The sequence below is a fragment of the Molothrus ater genome, chromosome Z (assembly GCF_012460135.2).
Source record: "Molothrus ater isolate BHLD 08-10-18 breed brown headed cowbird chromosome Z, BPBGC_Mater_1.1, whole genome shotgun sequence".
Lineage (NCBI taxonomy): Eukaryota > Metazoa > Chordata > Aves > Passeriformes > Icteridae > Molothrus > Molothrus ater.
In genome coordinates, this window is record NC_050511.2 from 22,048,504 (window position 1) to 22,066,187 (window position 17,684).

Here is a 17,684-nt window from a genome sequence, read left to right on the forward strand (position 1 = left end):
GAGCATCATACGCAACAATGAGTGAGGTAATAAGGCTGCCTTACATGTAACTGCTCACTTGTTGGGGCTGAGGTGAAAGTCATGGTAGCATCACCAAGGTGCAGAAACTTTGCTTTCGGCTACAAAAAATATTCACAAGAGTGGTGGCATAATAGCTAGAGCAGGGCAAGGTAAAGGCTGATCCAGTGCTTCCTGGAATTTGATTCCTCCTCAAAGGTACAATGCCTGTTGATACAGGCATTAGCCTAAAACCACAGTCGTGTCAGTAATGTCCTGGGGACATAAACAAATGTGTAGGAATGCTATCAGTTGTCAGAACTTATCTGCACCATGTCAGAGTCTTGGCTGGACTGCCAGCAGCGCCGAGCAGGGTTTGGAGCGGGCAGAAGGCTGCGAGTGCCAGGGACAGCGGACGCGGTGCCCATGGCGGCCGGGGGGACCGTGTGCGTCCGTGTCCTACCCAGCAGAGGGCTCCCCTTCTAAGCTAATAAAAGCCAGGCTTTATCCCCGACCTAACGGAAACCACAGTGCTTGGCTAACCACCGTACTTTGGAATGCTGTATCCTTGGTTTAAGGTTTCACACAAGCCAGTGCTTTATGTTTCTCAATAACTAATTGCAAGAATTTTATAAAAGTGAAACAATATGTACAACATTATTAGCATTTTTACAGATTGTTATGTCCTTGTGCAGGTACGTGTGTGTAAAACATGTGGAAGCATGTCAAAACTGCTTAGTTCTTTTCCTGCTTCAGACATAATATTTTAGAAAAAAAATGTTCTGTGTTAATAAAAGAACACTGTGAATATGACTGCAAGGAATAGTAGGCTGAAAATTCAATGGGCACCACTCAAGATTTTGAAATTTAGATAAAAAGAAAAGACTTGGCAATATATCAAGGAAAATACAGGTGTGGGCATGTTAGTATCTCTTTTTGACAAGACACTTGTATCTCTCCTGCAGGATAATGAGGAACTCATTATCTCTGTGTGGGTATCTGTGCTTTTTTAGTTGATCAAAAGTGAACAAAGTTTGCATTGTCTTTTCTCTTCTGACTATATACATCTGTATTGTGGTCCTAAAAACCAAGAAATGTTCTCAAATCCTTCTGTAATTTTAGCAGTAAAGAAGTATATCAAGTACAGTCTGAATCTAAATTAGTTCAGAAACACAGGTTTCCATTTCCACTTGAAGTAGGCTGTACCTTTATGACTCTGCAGATTTAAATTATATTTAGAACTGACAATTGTTTGAGTAGGCAGAGGCTAAAACTAGGGAAGCAAGGGATTGTTATAAGTGAAGCTAATCAATCAAGTGCAAAACATAAATGTACTGCAGGTATTTGGGATTTCATTATTAGGTACAAGTGGTGTTTCATAGTGTAGGAGGATTTTGGTATGTGTAGTATGAAGAAGGCAAAACTTTTCGATACTATTTGACTGCCTTGAGGAGCAACAAGCAGATCTCAAAGAAATTCTCAGTGTTTTTATTAGAAGTTCTCACTGTTGGCAAGAAGTGACAGGAAAATATTAGTCCTCTCTTCCCCTTTTTTTAATGTGTCTGCTTCTCCTTTTACTTTGAATTTATTTCCTTTTGGAAGTTTATCTGGCAAAGAAGATAACCTCTGTGGGCTCTTCAGTTGCTGCTCTGTTCCTTTAGCAATTTTGATCTCCACCAAACACTAAGGCAAGGAAAACAGATTTAACCTAAGCTCCTCCCTTTTTGTATCATTCCTTTTCCCACCTGCCTGCCCAAGAAATGAACTATCCGGATGTACTGGAAACCACCAAGGATACAGACGGATTTTTTTTTTAATATTTTTATTTTATAGGAAATTGATAAACAGTCTCACAGCCTCAGACTAAAGGTCTTGAAGCAGCACCTATATTTGTGATCCAGCATGAGTATGTACAAGGTGATGCTGTGCTTGCAAGCAGGCTATTTTGCTTGCACAAGGCTGCTTCTACAGATGCACTTCTTTTCAAGGAAAATTTTTATTCTATTTTTTTCTGCAGTTAGCCACTTCCTGTATTTGACTGTTCATGGTGCTTTTCTCATCTTCAATGCTGCATGCAGCAGCCAGTGATAGGGACTATTTTAAGGCTTCTTACAATGGTCTTCTCATTTACTTAGCTAAAATGAGAAAGTTAGCTCTCCATTGGCCACTTGTTAGTTGATGACAACTTTTACTTTGAATCTGGCTCCCATCCCCCAGCTGAAATTCCTGGCTCAGCAAATATTTGAACCTACCCAAGTTAATCATGAAACTGAGATCTTTATCTGAGAGGGACGTGCAAGCTACTGAGGGTGGTGGTTTCTTTTTTTTTCTTTCACAGTACTGAAGTCAGGTTCACTTTTTAATGATGAACCAGAGTAAGTGGATACCTTCTGCACAGCACAGAGGTTTAAGCAGTTGAGAGAGAAGGCTTGGATTTTCTCAGTTCCAATTACAACTCTACTAGGGGGTTTTATGGAACGTTGGTTGGAAAGCAGAGCAATTGCTTTTTCTTCATTGCTTCAGAGAAGCTTCCTAGTAAATGGAGATTTTAGGCTTTATTTTTAAGCAAGATTTTTATAAGAGGAAACCAATATTGGATTGTATTTTCGACTGTTTTACAAGAGCGATCACTTGCGATGCATAATTTACAAAGTAAGTGATTTTGAATTTCTGTGGTTTTTTCATCATCTTGTGGAAGTATTATACTGCAACTGATTACCAGGTAGAGCTTTAAAAGTTTTAGAGATACATGAATTCAAGTCTAGTACTTCAGTACCTCTCCAGCTTATATATGAAATGGGTAAAGCCTATCTGCCTCCTCTGTCTTTTCTTGCCTGCAGGCTAGGCTAGTCTGAACTGAACACTAACCTGATTATACAAGTTTGTTCAGTCCTAGATTTGGCCACCAGTGAAACTCTAGGGAAGTAATTTTTCCTGAAAGTCTTTATTCAATGGAATAAAAAAAAAATTACTGGTTCCATATGAGACCTAAAAACAACAATTCAGTTTTTGTAGGAAATCTTTCTAAGTTAATTTAAATAATTACCTTGGCAAGTTAATTGTTTGGGTAGCAGGTGGGTTAAACCCCAAAGTTTAGCATTTAGATTTATGTCTGGGGTGATTCTCATTTTGGAAATTGAAAGAATCTTTGGAGCTTATCTACCTCAACAGGAAGGGGAGAGTCTACTTCAAAATGAGGCTTCTTAATGTACAAAGCAAACTAGCTTGAATCTTTTTGTATATGTTTGTACTCCAGACATGCTCTTGTATGTTAATGCTGAAGGGGTAACTCCAGACATGCTCTTGTATGTTAATGCTGAAGGGTCTGAAAGGGGTAACCTGCTCACGGGCACAGACAGTGGGGGGGGTGAGGGGGGGTGGGGGGCAGGGGTGAAATATTTGGAAATCATATAAATTGTGTTAATTTTTTTTTAATGTGAGATAGAGCACAGTTCAGCTGTTCCACAATTTCTTAATGTGTAAGGCACAGATAGTTGCTACAGCTAGTTTTCGTTGTAGTTATTTTTGGTCTCTGGTTTTCTCCTCCTATAGATTATAGCGAGTATATTGCTTTACATAGCATAGTAATATGCTGAAGTTAATAGTCTGTTCTGTCCATGTTTCTTCCAAGTGGTCTGAGAGAGTTATGGTCAGTGATGAGGGGAGTTAAGATAGAATATTTCTAAATGGTTGGAGGATGCTGCTGACATAAAGTTAAGGGGCAAAGGAGACACTGACAAGAGACTCTTGCTTTTAAAAACAATTAACTTGATAAATATATCAATGAGAATAGGGCAGAGAAACTGTGTGAAAAGCAGACTAAATCTTATTTTGTCCTCACAGCCTTTTTTATGTTCAGCAAAACCATTTTTGAAGATTTTGCTCAGTTACGACTTTCTTCCATTGTTTGAGTGAATCAGCTGAATATAAGATTACAATATTTGGGGTTTGGATTTCAAAATTAATTAATATAGATTGATTTGAATAGTAAGAGAGGAAAACATCTCTGCCGTAAGCACATTTATATCATAATATAAACTCTATCAGACCTATGTGCCCATAAAAATAGTAGAAGTATGGAGAGTTTAAAAACATAATCCATATCTCATTATGTGGATATATACATCTCTCTGTGTGTTCGTGTAAAATGAGTGTGTAATGGATATACACACAGAGTTATGCTCTTCTCTAATGCATCTCTAATATGTGCAGTAGTTATAGAATCCTTTTAAATATTTTTGAATGGCAAGCTTCAGGCATTTAAGCAGGAGAATGCACCTGAGATGTGACCAACCTGCTTCTGAAGGGAGCTGCCCTGTGTGTGAGTGTTGTTGCGCCTGTGTCTAAGAGCTACGTGCTGCAGCATATCAGCCTTTTGTCATCCTGCCAAGATTGGACTGTACCATGCTGCAAAGTCAGGAAAATGAGCCAGGAATATGGGCAAGGAGAGTCCACTTGCTCCTTTTGCATGTAATACCAGCTTTATATTGCAATTCTGCTAAATAGAGATTCTTCCCAAAACTGAAATTCTTTTAAGATTAATGTAGAAAAAAATGAGAAAGCAGGAGTGGTTTGGTGACATTATTTTGACATGATTGGCTGAGGATTATGATGTAATAGGTTACAGTGCAGCCCCTTATAGGTTTTAAAATGAATTCCAAGACACCATTACAAAGACAGCCTGACTCTTTTCTTATATCTGAGCTTACTCAGTGAAACTCATACAAATGTACAACACTGTTTGGAATATGGAAGAACTGGATATAGAATATCCTAAGACAGATATAAATTGTGGCACAGACTTGATGTTTTACATAGAAATGGATCCACCAGGTAAAACTGCAGTCTTATTATAGAAGACTTAATTAATTTTTGTCTTTACAATAGCTGCTGAAAAATTCTTACTGGATATGTAGGATTTCTTTACTTTGTTATTGATACAAATAGGTTTCCTTTTTTCATAAATTAGAATAAAATGGTGAATTAGTGCATGGTTGTAGTAATTAGAATCTTAACATATTAAAATACCTGCTTGCTTACTTAATTGAATTTTTACTGAATTGACCTGTTTCTGTTTTGATTTTATTATGTCAGTTGTAGTTTTAGTCCTGCTATTTTATAATGTAAAAATTGTATTTCTTTTATTACTATTTTTGCTCTCTCTGTTCCACACTGTGCCTAAAAGCAGATGCTGTAGTAACACTCATATTTCCTGAAACAGTAATTCCAAATCATTGGCTTGGCTTGTTTAAGGAAAAAACATTTTTAAAATCTAGCAATACTAATTGAATGCCTGTTGTAGCATCGTTTTTTCATATCATATGAAAGTATTACACTATCCTGATATTCCTTGCAACTTTAAAAACATTGTCTTTTCAGCCTGGTCATAATATACAGGATAGGAATGTTGTACTTATTGGAGAACTGAAAGAGCTGAGTTGATTTTTAATCCTGATTCCAGTGTAGTCCCCCTTGTTACTAAATCAGTGCTGCAGTATCTTCTCTGGCACCCACTGGTATACATATGCAGCTTTGACATTGAAAAAAAAAAGGGGGGGGGGGGGTGTTTTTTTAATCAGTCCTGGCATTTGGAACACAATTTATTCTGTGGGATACTAAGATTAACACAACGGATATTGGGGTCACAGATGGGTTTCTTAAACTGTTGGGTTTGTTTTTTTGGTTTTCTTGAAAATCATTGCACAGAATGCTGAGGATTTCAAAACCCTGATTCTTCTTCAAATACATTGTATTGCTATGGGTTTGCATCTTTTATTACTCAGCTTCTAGATACGAAAATAGCAACATTCCTCTAAGATCATTACATAGAAGGATAAAAAAAAAAAGTGGCATGTTTTTTTACTTGTGTTCACCCAAAGATGGTGAAAGAAGGTAAAAACAAACTTCAGATTTTTTTTTTCTCAAATGCTTTCTTCACAGGGGCAGGAGTTGAGTATGGTGTTATACTTTCCTTAAAATATTATTGCAAGATAGCATCATTTTTTGAAACAGTAAAACTTTTTTTTGAATTATTTTGTCTTCAAATTTCTTGATTCCTGTAGTGTCTTTAAATTCTGTTAATGATGGACAACTCTATTTGGTAACCAGTTCTTTTTTTTAATGCACTCATAGAATTTTAAAATTTATGTAATAATGTGTAATTTCAAGGAATATATGGTAATGTTTTCAGTGAGTTACAACTTTTCTTCCCCCCTTTCATTTGCAGCACTGCCTCCTAAGCCACCGAAACCTAATACCGTAACTAACAATAGCATGAATAACAACATGTCATTACAAGACGCTGAATGGTACTGGGGGGATATCTCAAGGTAAATCACCTCAAGACATGTATTTCTTATGTTTGGCTTTGTGCTATTCTTGCTGTGCTATTCTGTGTATATGTATTAGGCTTTGAGTATAGAAAATTCACAGTTTTAAGAGCAATTTTATGATAGTTTCCACCATAAACATATTACAGTTGGTTTTATTCCAAATATGACTAAAAAGTTACTGGCAGTCACTAAGAATGTAGTATGCAAAATGATTGTTCTCTTACTTTAAGACTTACATGAAATGCTTAGCATGAAAAGATAGCACTAAGAATTTTGTTCCTGTCTTTCATTCAGAACCTTAGCTGTAGGCACTATAGTCAGCAAGTCAGACTAACAAGTGCCATATATTAGCAACATTTTTATCTGTACTATATATAGCTATATTAGACCAGCACTGGCTGTTCCACTTGCATAGGCTTGTATGAACAAGCAGAAAGAGCTTTGTATGAATAATAATTTTGTCCAGTAGTGAGAGCACAGAGTATGCCATTTTTTATCCCACTTGTTCTCTAACAATGTTAAATAAGGTAATATATTAATATGGAGACATAGAAGGCTTCTAAAACACACTTACTTCAAAACATTTGATTTTGAATTTAGAGCACTGTGGAAGAATAAGTGTGTGAGAACTGATTGAAATTATTGGTTACTTTTGCTTTCATTTTAGAGAAGAAGTAAATGAGAAGCTTAGAGACACAGCTGATGGTACCTTTTTGGTACGAGATGCTTCAACCAAAATGCATGGGGACTACACACTGACACTGAGGTAAGACTAGTTACACTGGGTCTGTAATACTTGATAGTAAAATGCAACAACTGCTCTTAATGCAGAGTATTCTTTAGGAAATAGTACTTGAAGCATGCCTAACTTTTCAATATACTTTATTTGCAGGAAAGGAGGAAATAACAAATTAATCAAAATTTTTCACCGAGATGGAAAATACGGCTTTTCTGACCCATTAACGTTCAACTCTGTGGTCGAGCTAATAAACCACTACCGGAATGAATCTCTAGCCCAGTATAATCCTAAACTGGATGTAAAATTACTCTATCCAGTATCTAAGTACCAGCAGGTAATTTAGTTTATTTTATTTTATTTGCATTTCACTTAAAAACAGAGAAATTATTGCCAAACTTGCCAAACATGAACTTCAGCTCTGTTACTGTTCGAAAAAATCATGTGGGTACAAAACCTGATATTTTTGTTTAAAATCAACTCCATGCTTTGCATGTAAATATTTAAAAGTTTAAATAACGCAGATACACTGTTAGGAAATAAACATCTTAATAATTATCCCACTCAGTGGTGAAAGATGTAATTTTCAGTATAAAGCTAAACACTTGCAATGCAAAATTCCTTTTTATAATAATATCTCATTTGCATATTATGCATTTAGTGTATCTCCATATTGGTGAAAGAGGAGTCACATTTCCATGTAATTATCTAAGCCTTTTTAAGCAGTTTTATCCAGAAAAGCTGGGCAATATAATTGTTTCCTTACAGAATATCTTTATTTCTGCTCATCATTCCAGGATCAAGTTGTAAAAGAGGATAGCATTGAAGCAGTAGGAAAGAAATTACATGAATATAATACTCAGTTCCAAGAAAAAAGCAGAGAATATGACAGACTCTATGAAGACTACACAAGAACATCTCAGGTAAACTGGATTTGAACCAAAGGGAGAATGGAAAACTTTGCAGATTTTGAAGAATATTATTGTGAATTTGTATTGTCATCTTCCTACTCCTCTCTTCCACCACCACTGCATTGCCCTGATGTGCTTGCTCAGAACAGTGCAATTGCTTACTCATGTTTGAACAGCCACCACCTGTAAACTAAGCCACCCTCTGCCCAAGTCTGACAGCTCCATCCAAAGCAAGTTCATAACTGTCTTTATTTATACCACTTCTGCATACTGACCTCATCAAGCTGAGTTACAGTTTTCAAGGCACATTTCCAGGGAAGCATTGCATTTTATTTTGAGTTTTTGAAGGGTCTAGTTTACCGATACAGGATAAAGAGATGACATGTGTAGACAAAATGCAGGAATGAAAAGCTGCCTCTTTCAGCTTAATTAATTATTAGCCATGCCTTGAAGTGCCACTGAAAGTCCAGTTTTAAAGTCCCAGAATCAAAACTGCTTCTTAAAAGTGTGCAGGAAATACACCTAAAGATAATTGAAGAAAATTGGAGAATTGCTGCCAGCTTGAACTAATGACTTAAGACCTGGCTACCAACTAGGTATGTAGGGGCAGAAGGGTAAACCGGATAACCTCCTGGGACCTCTCAAGGCCACCTTTATTTCAGAAAGCCAGGTGTGCCTCTAACGACTTGAGTTCACACTAAGGGCAAAGTGCACTGCCATAAGGTTCTAAGCATCAATTTATTTATACAAAGCAAAGATTGTAAGTGATTCATTTTTTTAGCAGTTCTATTTCTTGATAAACCTCATCATGGAAATCTTATCATGGTAACCTTTTGCACAGGCCTGTTGTCTCTATGCCATGAGGCTCAGCAGACAAAATATGTTTTGGTAAAGGGATATTGAAAGGAAATTCTTCTACAATATCCTGAAGTGTTTCTGTGATACAAGCCAATAACTCTTCCCCTTTATCTGAAAACAACTGCAATAACAATTATTTTATTTTCAGGAAATTCAAATGAAAAGAACAGCCATCGAGGCATTTAATGAAACAATAAAAATATTTGAAGAGCAGTGCCAAACACAGGAAAGATACAGTAAGGAATACATTGAAAAATTTAAACGAGAAGGAAATGAAAAAGAAATACAAAGGTCAGTATTTGATTTTGAGTACCAAATTGTATGATTTTTGAAAAAACAATGCCAAGTATAGGTCTGCCTAAAATTGAAGCAAGATGGCAAGTTTTAAATTGTTCAGCTGTAAGCAAAGAAGCCTCGAATAGGGTAGACGTGAACTGGCAAAATATATAACTATATCTAGAGAAAGAATCCGTTCTCTTAGGTGTCTACACCTCTAAATAGCAGACTATAAAGTTATGAAATCAGAGTGTAACCTGCCACATTGTTCCATCTAGAATCATGCACAACTATGAAAAACTGAAGTCTCGGATAAGTGAAATTGTGGACAGCAGGCGTAGATTAGAAGAAGATTTAAAAAAGCAAGCAGCTGAATATAGAGAGATAGACAAGCGTATGAACAGCATTAAGCCAGACCTCATACAGCTGAGGAAGACAAGAGATCAGTACTTGATGTGAGTACCATGAATTAAAAAATTTTAAGTTGTTTGGTTTTTAATGGTTTCCAACTTTTATGACTAAATATTAATTTCATTTGCAATTATTGTCCAGGTGGCTGACTCAAAAAGGCGTTCGGCAAAAGAAGCTAAATGAATGGCTTGGAAATGAAAATGCAGAAGAGTAAGTATTGAAAGATTTAGATATTTCTAGTTTTTCAAATCACCTAAATACAGAAGTGAGATAAGGCATATTTAAGTCTTGGACCAGAAAGAGTAAATCTCAAGCCTAGGTCTTCAGTAACAATGCATAGTATTAAGACATGACAGCCTACATAATGCAAGAATTAGAAGGGATACTGTCTCACCCTGTACCCTCATCCTTTTTTCAGCGAAGCGCATATTCAAGTTACTGTAGCAAAGCACTGAAATGTAACCTATGTCTTTTATCTTACCAGCAAAATTAAGTTTATAAGGTGTTAGCAGTTTAGAGAGATGTCATATGGATGGATAAATTATTCAGAAGGTCTCTTAGGCATAAGCAAGCTTTTTCCAAATCTCATCTGTGGGTCCCATGATGTTATCCAGTATAGGGGTACCCACATCATTGTGTCACATTGCTGTTGGAGATGAAAAATTTGTGTGTGCTGAGGAATATCCTGTAGTTTTGTGGTCTGATTTGTTTTCCTAGAAAATGGCAGGGTAGTATTCTGTCATTTCAGTTTAGTTTACTGTAGGTTCTGACAGAGGCTAGGCTGATGAATACATTTCATTTTATTCCTGGGAAAAAAAGGCAGAAAGTGCTTGGATTGTGTAAACATAGGCCAAATTTAAACAAAAGCAAGACACAAAATAATATCTGAAGCACAGTAACAGTGAAAAATGAACAAATAGAAAAATCAACATTGTCTCAGTAGCATTTGTATCAACATTTTCCGCCTATGTAGTTTCTTATGCATCCCTTTTATGTTGCCTGATTGAATATAATACGAAAGCAGCAGACTGACAATGACTGTAGTGCATTCTGCCTCACATTCTGGCCTTGTCCATATCTATTTTCATTTGGCTTGGTTTATTGTTAATAAATAAATTCTTACTGTTATCCTGGAAATTGTGCTTATCACTGTGGTAGTAGCAAGAGATAAAATGACATACACATTTTAAAGCCATGTTGGTTTCTCAGTCTTAGCAAAGATTAGATGTTGTAAAATAGGTAGGCACCTGTTCCCACTAGTGTTCCTATCACTTAAACAGTAGACAAAGAACACTCTGTGGGTTTAATGTAGCATCAAAATAGTAATCAAACTGTTTAAAGAAAATTTTAATTTTCTCTCACTCTAATACTCCTTGCTGGCAAGTCTGGTAACTGCTGAAAAATTAAACTTTTAGAATATGGCTTTTCTTCTGAAGTTGTATTGCAGAAAAAAATTCCCCAATATAATAAGCAGGATGAAAACAAGAATTGCTTTCTCTAGATGCTGGTTGAAAACAGAGCTACTACTGAATGTATGTGAATGTCATGCAGGTCAAAAGAGTGATGGGATAAGGCACCTGGAAATAGTGTTATCTGAAACAAAAAGAACCTTTTCTCTTTAGGAAAAATAGAATTCTGTGATTACTGGTTTCTGTAGACTACTTTGAGAATCTTCAGAGAAACAGAACCATGGATGAGTGAGAAGTTATCTTTTCTTAGACCAAGGAAAACTAATTAAAAGCCTATTACAGAGAGAATAAATGCATTAGCCTAACACAGACTTATTGCAAGCAGAACAGGAGAGGCAGGGCCAGCCACTGCAGACTGTTGTGGGATTGGGGAGCTTTGGAACTGCAGAATTCCAAGGTGATACCCACACAGCTGAACCAGATGCTTCTTTTTTCATGGTGGCTTTAGCTCAGAAGGTTCTCCTTAACTCTGAATCAGCTTTATAGTTGGTGGCTGATTTAGTAGAGAAGCATGTATTGCATGCTATTTTCACAATCTCCTTATAAGGGACAGGGGGGGCAGGGGAGAGAGAGAGAGAGAGAGAAAGCATTCTACTGCTTTCTTGCACCTTTTCACAAAGCCATTCCCCTATAAATAATTAATGCCTCCCTGTGCAACTGCTCAGAGGTTCTCTAGGCAGCAGCTGTAGTTGATATATTGCATGATTTTTCACTGCTGACCAAGTGTTCTGATCTTTGGAAATGAAGCTGACTCAGAGGGTACTGATTTTGTTGGGCTTGCTATTTACCAAAACAGTGAGCAATGGCAGAAGTACTAAAGTGCTCACAGCATATTCTGAAAAATAACACATCATCTTTTTATATTCTTCCTAAAATTTACGTTTCAAAGAAACAAGAAACAGAGCTTATATTTTACTTTTATCCAGTGGTTTAAATGGTGCAGTATTACTTAGTTTAAATCCCCAGTTTTACCTAGGAGACATCCTGCTAACCACTGTAATATGGAATAAAGATTACTTAATTAGTGGATTTTGTTCTGTGTTTCACAAACAGATTTTTTCTTTCCAACAGCCAATACTCTATGGTAGAAGATGATGAGGACTTGCCCCATCATGACGAGAGAACGTGGAATGTGGGAAATATCAATAGAAGCCAAGCTGAAAATCTGCTGCGGGGAAAACGAGATGGAACATTCCTTGTTCGAGAGAGCAGCAAACAAGGCTGCTATGCCTGCTCTGTTGTGTATGTACCCTAACTTGTGAATGATATAACCCACATGCAAGGGGCTACCTTCAGCTGGGGGCAGATAGTCACTTGCATATGCACAATTCCTCTTGGACCTTTTGGCTTAGTAGCAGCTCAAGGACTCCTGAGGCCATTCTTATTGCTGCTCCATTTCCTACACAGCTCCAACCTATGCCACTCCCACAGAGGAGCCTCACTCAGAGGGGAAACCAAAATATGTGTCCTCTCCTTTCTGTGCAGCCGCTAAGTCCTGCCTATCTCCTTCCTCCCTAAGCTAGGATGACATTCACAAATTTGGACTCAACATACGTTTTTACCATTATCCCACCACAAAACAGAGGAATTCTATGTACTGACTAGCATCTTAAGATGTATTGCTAATACCTTATTTTCTGTCTTAATTTTACTGTACTCAAAAACTAAAAATTGTTTGGTTTTGTTTTGTTTTTTTTTAGGGTGGATGGTGAAGTAAAGCACTGTGTCATAAACAAAACACCTACTGGGTATGGATTTGCAGAGCCATATAACTTGTACAACTCGCTCAAAGAACTGGTGCTACATTACCAACACACGTCACTTGTGCAGCACAATGACTCTCTCAATGTCACGCTAGCCTACCCAGTATATGCACAGCAGAGGCGATGAAGATCCTGATACTCTGGGTTGTTTGTTGGTTTTTTTAAAGAAATTATATGGCAACGTTGAGGCCTCTGGAGAGAAAAGGCTCCTTTCAGCTTTACTCAAGAATTTGTAGTATCAAAGCTATTTGTCTTCAGATGGAACTTAAGATTTCCTTCACAACTGCAGTGGGAGACATCACAGTGTTATGCTGTAAATGTATGTTTGTAATCTGAAGTGCTTTTTTTTTTTTTTTTTTGTAATTATAAAAGAAAAACACAAGAGAAAAATCCAAACCTGATCTCCCTGCAGGGACATAGAGGCCTTTAAGCATGGTGCTTGTTTACGACCACTTCTGAACCTTTACCAGCTAGAACATTGGATTATCCAGACACAAGGTATAAGAGGTTTGTGTCATTCAGTTATTGGAATTTCGTGGTCATAATCTGACTTGGAATGGTGTTGCTGCACTCAGTGGATCCAGACATACAGCATTGTGGTTCTATTTTGGTTTCTGGTGAATGATATGTAGCAGAGTGGCACTTTCATTTCTAAGGGACACTTTAAAAGGACTTCAGTTACAGTATGTTGCTCAGAGTAATTGTAATAGCAAAGTGCCAGGAAGTGTTTTGTTTAGATGATTAAAAATCCTGTTTTTAGAATATATTTAAGACTGAAGAAAACAGGATTTTCAATGGCATACAGTGTATAATAATGTACATAGTGCTGGATGACTAACTGTTATTGATGGAAACTGTCAATACCAAACTGCTTCGTTTTTTCCTTTTCTCTTTGCTGAAAGCTGAATTTTTAGACTATGCTATGCAATACTGAATTTTCTTTAGGCTGTAGTCTTCTCTCAAGCATATCTACAGATTAAGCTTGTTTTTCTTGGTTTTTTGTCATCTTCCTTTTTTTAATTTCTTTTCCTTAAGGATATTCTTCCTGGTGATTACTTTTTGTTAATAATTTTCTTGTTTGTTTTGTTTTGTTTTGTCTTTTGCTTTGTTTTGTTTTGTTTTAATGTACAGGGAGCCAGCAAGAGTTGGCTTGAAAATTTAAACTATGAAATATTTGACAATTTTCATTGTATAGAATATTGAGCTACTAGCTCAAAGTTGAAAAACTTCATAAATTTTTTTTGACTAAATACTTTGTTGGGCAGTGCCTGATAAGCTTCAAAGCTGCTTAGTTCAATAAAATTATATGAACATTACAAAATATCACTGAGTCCAACAATACTGTTTCAGAGATATCTTTAGAATACGGTACCATGCTACATTTGCTTCTTGAAGCATTTTGGACTTCTATCATGATTGTCTTTGTATATGGAAGACAAGGAAAATAGTGTATCCTTCTTTGATAGTGACTGCAGAAATAAATGGGGATATTTTGCTACTGCAGTGTAGAGTGTAGATAGTTTGGATCTCAGAATGAATCCACCTTCACAGTAAATAAATGACTTCTTGACCTCCTGTGACAGAATTTTTGTCAGCCTGTAAAGGTATTTTCATTTCACATGAAGGAAGTTTCTCCAATCCGTTGCCTAGGTTTGTTTTTTGTATTAGTATTGTGGAAAAAAAAACTTCCACCTCTACAGAGAACATTTGGATACAATATAGAACTAATTAAGACTGGAAAATATCTTTTTTTAAAATGATTAGGCTATGATATGTATTTTCAAAAGTCTATAGGCTGAGGCAGTATCAAAGTGAACACTTCGATAATTTTAGGGCACCAGAGACTTACAAAATCATGGTTCAGTTAAGGGAAACAAATACATAAATCTCACTAAAACAGAGTTACCCACAATCCTGAGATAGTTCACTGTCAATGGTTTGCAATGGTTATTTATTGTCCTGACCACTGAGGAAATTTACACATTGCAAATCAATAAAGTAATGACATTCAGAGAAATCTTGGAGAAGATTTGACTAAGTGAACATATGAATTATTCTTCCCCCAAGATGCAAAAGATAAGGTCTATTACTATTAAAGAGAGTTGCACACACAATCAAAAGATCAAGACCCGTGAAGTTCTCTCATAATAGCTCTGGTTAGAGATCCTTGTGTTTTATTTCAAAGTACGCAATGCTTTATAAGCTATTGGAAATAATAAGAAGAAATTCACCAGTCTCCACTAATCTTTATATTATCCTTTCATTTTTACATTGTTACTTCAGTTCTGAGGCTGTAAGATTTTTAATTTTACTTTGACTTTGTAGTCTATTTTTTTTGGTGGGTTGTCTTAGCTTTCCTATAGTTGTATTTTCTTATTTGTATCAGGAAACAAGACCCAACAAATATTGTTTCACGATAGTCATCACTTAGAAAATTATTCTGAATATTTTTCCTGAATAGAAGTTTAGCCTTCATGCCTTCTCTTTCTCATTCCACACTTTTTTCAGGCCTGTAGGACCATGTGAATCTGTTATACAAATAACTGGTTTATACTACAAAAAACACCACCAATTACTCTAGCATGCCAGTTATACTACTGGGCTTGAAGTTACAGATTAGTTCAATATACAGCAGTTTAACGCTTATAGCAATCCAAGATATTCTTCGGACGTATATTAATTTCTGAATGTTAAATATTTTAAGAGTAAAATCGTATTTTTTCTCTGTAGGCAAAATATATGTAATCTGAATTGATGTTTCACGTAGCATTTGTCAAGAAATTTTATCATAGTTAAAGCATTTGGATCTAATTTTCCTCATTTTAAGAAAACCCCTGCTATGTCAGTGGGCCATATCCTTAGCATGCCCAGCCCAGTATGGAATATAATTCATTCCTGTGTGCTGTGCAACTTCTCTTTGTGTGTGGCTGTAGCAGAAAAAAAATAGTGTGTGTGCAGATTTGACACTTGCTTTTCTTGCACAAGCAACAATGAGAAATAAGCCCTATGTTGTAATGATGAATGCTTAGGGCTTCTTAAGGGGATGTTCTGCCTACACAGGGTCTGTGCAATTTGCAGGGATCATTTACGCCCTCAAATTGGCATGAGTGGGTTTTCTTTGGTACTTACATATTGTGTGGCCTCTGCATTTCTCTCCCTCCTTAATGCACAGAGCTAAGTCCTGCCAAAGGCCCTATTCACTGCAGAGTTGTTTGTCTTTAATGTACCATATTGTTCACTCCAGTTTTGATCTGATCTTAGACTGCTATATACAGAAAAAAAAAGCATGGGGATATAACTAAAGAAACACAGTGTTTTTCTGTATTTCTATTGATGCAAAGATTTTTTCATCGAATATAATCAACGGATGGGCTTAACTCTGTTACTTTTTTTTTCTTTTTTTGATTTGCATAACTTTTCGTTTTATTTTAAGTCCCTGAGTTATGCTGCACTGCAGCATCTCTTTCACAAGGCCTTTGAAAGGCATGAGACATTGCAAAGAGAACCAAAACTCACAGGCAAAATTAAGAGTTTCTGATTTAATTCAGCTGAAATATGAATTTGCAGGTTGGGGATGCATATCTGTGCATACTCATACACACTTGCTGTGTTTATGTATGAACAGTTCCCAATATAGATGCATTTTCACAGAACATGATCATTTTGCTGAATTTAGTAAGCGATATCATTAAGTTTGTTTAAAGACACACACATGCACACTAGACCTTTGTGGGTGCAGCATGTTTCCAGATACAGTTAGAAAACTGAGTTTCTGTGTTGTTGGATAGTTTCTTTAAAAAAAAAAAAAAAAAAAAAGCTTGTCTGTATGGTTCCGTTATCTTGTCAAGCAATCTGTAAAACCAAATCTTCAGATTTTCTATTTGGTGTCAACTGTTCTGTAGTGAAAAAATGGCTTTGTCTTGTAATTGGCAATGAAATAATAATGCTTGGGAAAACATTCAGATGCTTCTAATGGGGAAAACTGCCGATTTTCACACAGTGCTTTTGCTATGCATGGTATTAAGTTGGGAAAGTGAATCCTGATACTGGTTTTTTTCAGGATCACTTTAGAAATGGGCAGCTCAAAGCATAATGCCTCCCATGGGACAAGGTTACAAAGTGCAACATTTTATGTAGAGTCATGTTCTGTTTACTGCAGCTGAGACTAAACTGTAGGAGTTGGTAAGGTTACATTGCACTTGTCCTGATGAGATTGCATTAGCTGCCCAAGATGCTGCTATTTTTTTTTTTTATTCTTGTTTTTTGAAAATAAAGCTCTGTTCTGTTACATGTCTTTAAAACATTAAGATTGCTTTGTTTTAAAATTGTCGTTGAGGAGGTGGAGAGTAAAGCAGATTGTAAATTGCCTTTACAAGGCAACAGTGAAAACATGCCTCCTTAAAATTTTGTTCAAGCTGTAGAATTGATGGAGCTGTGTCTTGTTTTTGAGTTGCTTTAAAAATGTAATAAGTCTTCAAGCAGAATAAAGATTGTTTTGAAACTGCAGTTCATTTGTTGGGGCTTCAATAACGACTGTGCTATCTATTTACCAGCTATCTATTTGCCTAACTCCTCCTGTCAATATGTGGCCTTCTTTGAAAATGATACCCAAATGCTCTTATTATTAGAGGAACTAGGGAGCAAATCATTTCAGCTGACTCAGAGCCATTTTGTGTCTTGAACTGAATGAGGTAGTTGAGTAGCTCCAAAATATTCTCTTGTCAAACAGTGACAAAATGACACTTTTGCTCATCTCATACTATTGCAAAAACAGTACAATACTCATGATCTGTGATCTGCCTCTTGCAGTGCAGATAAAGTTATGGTTCTTCTGAAAAGTGTGAGTTTTGTCACTGATTTCCATGAAGCCGGCCTGTCAGCATTTGTAATTGAAAGTAATTTACCAGCTTCCTGTCTGCATCTAATTGTGA

The 17,684-nt window shown here is 36.4% G+C and overlaps 1 protein-coding gene across 4 annotated transcripts in view; it reads left to right on the plus strand.

The window, feature by feature from the left end:
- Positions 1–17,259, plus strand: part of PIK3R1 (phosphoinositide-3-kinase regulatory subunit 1) — a 60,169-nt gene extending 42,910 nt beyond the window's left edge. For 3 of the 4 annotated variants that reach the window (XM_036402786.2, XM_036402784.2, XM_036402785.2), the window contains 9 exons: positions 6,224–6,326; positions 6,997–7,095; positions 7,222–7,402; positions 7,863–7,988; positions 8,983–9,125; positions 9,389–9,565; positions 9,663–9,731; positions 12,062–12,232; positions 12,691–17,259. In XM_036402786.2, coding sequence (XP_036258679.1) covers positions 6,224–6,326; positions 6,997–7,095; positions 7,222–7,402; positions 7,863–7,988; positions 8,983–9,125; positions 9,389–9,565; positions 9,663–9,731; positions 12,062–12,232; positions 12,691–12,880 — 1,259 coding nt within the window. In that variant the 3' untranslated portion in view covers positions 12,881–17,259. Of the gene's footprint in view, positions 1–4,682; positions 4,831–6,223; positions 6,327–6,996; positions 7,096–7,221; positions 7,403–7,862; positions 7,989–8,982; positions 9,126–9,388; positions 9,566–9,662; positions 9,732–12,061; positions 12,233–12,690 lie in introns of those variants that run through there. The other variant, XM_036402787.2, reaches the window with a different exon arrangement.
- Positions 17,260–17,684: the final 425 nt, after the last annotated feature.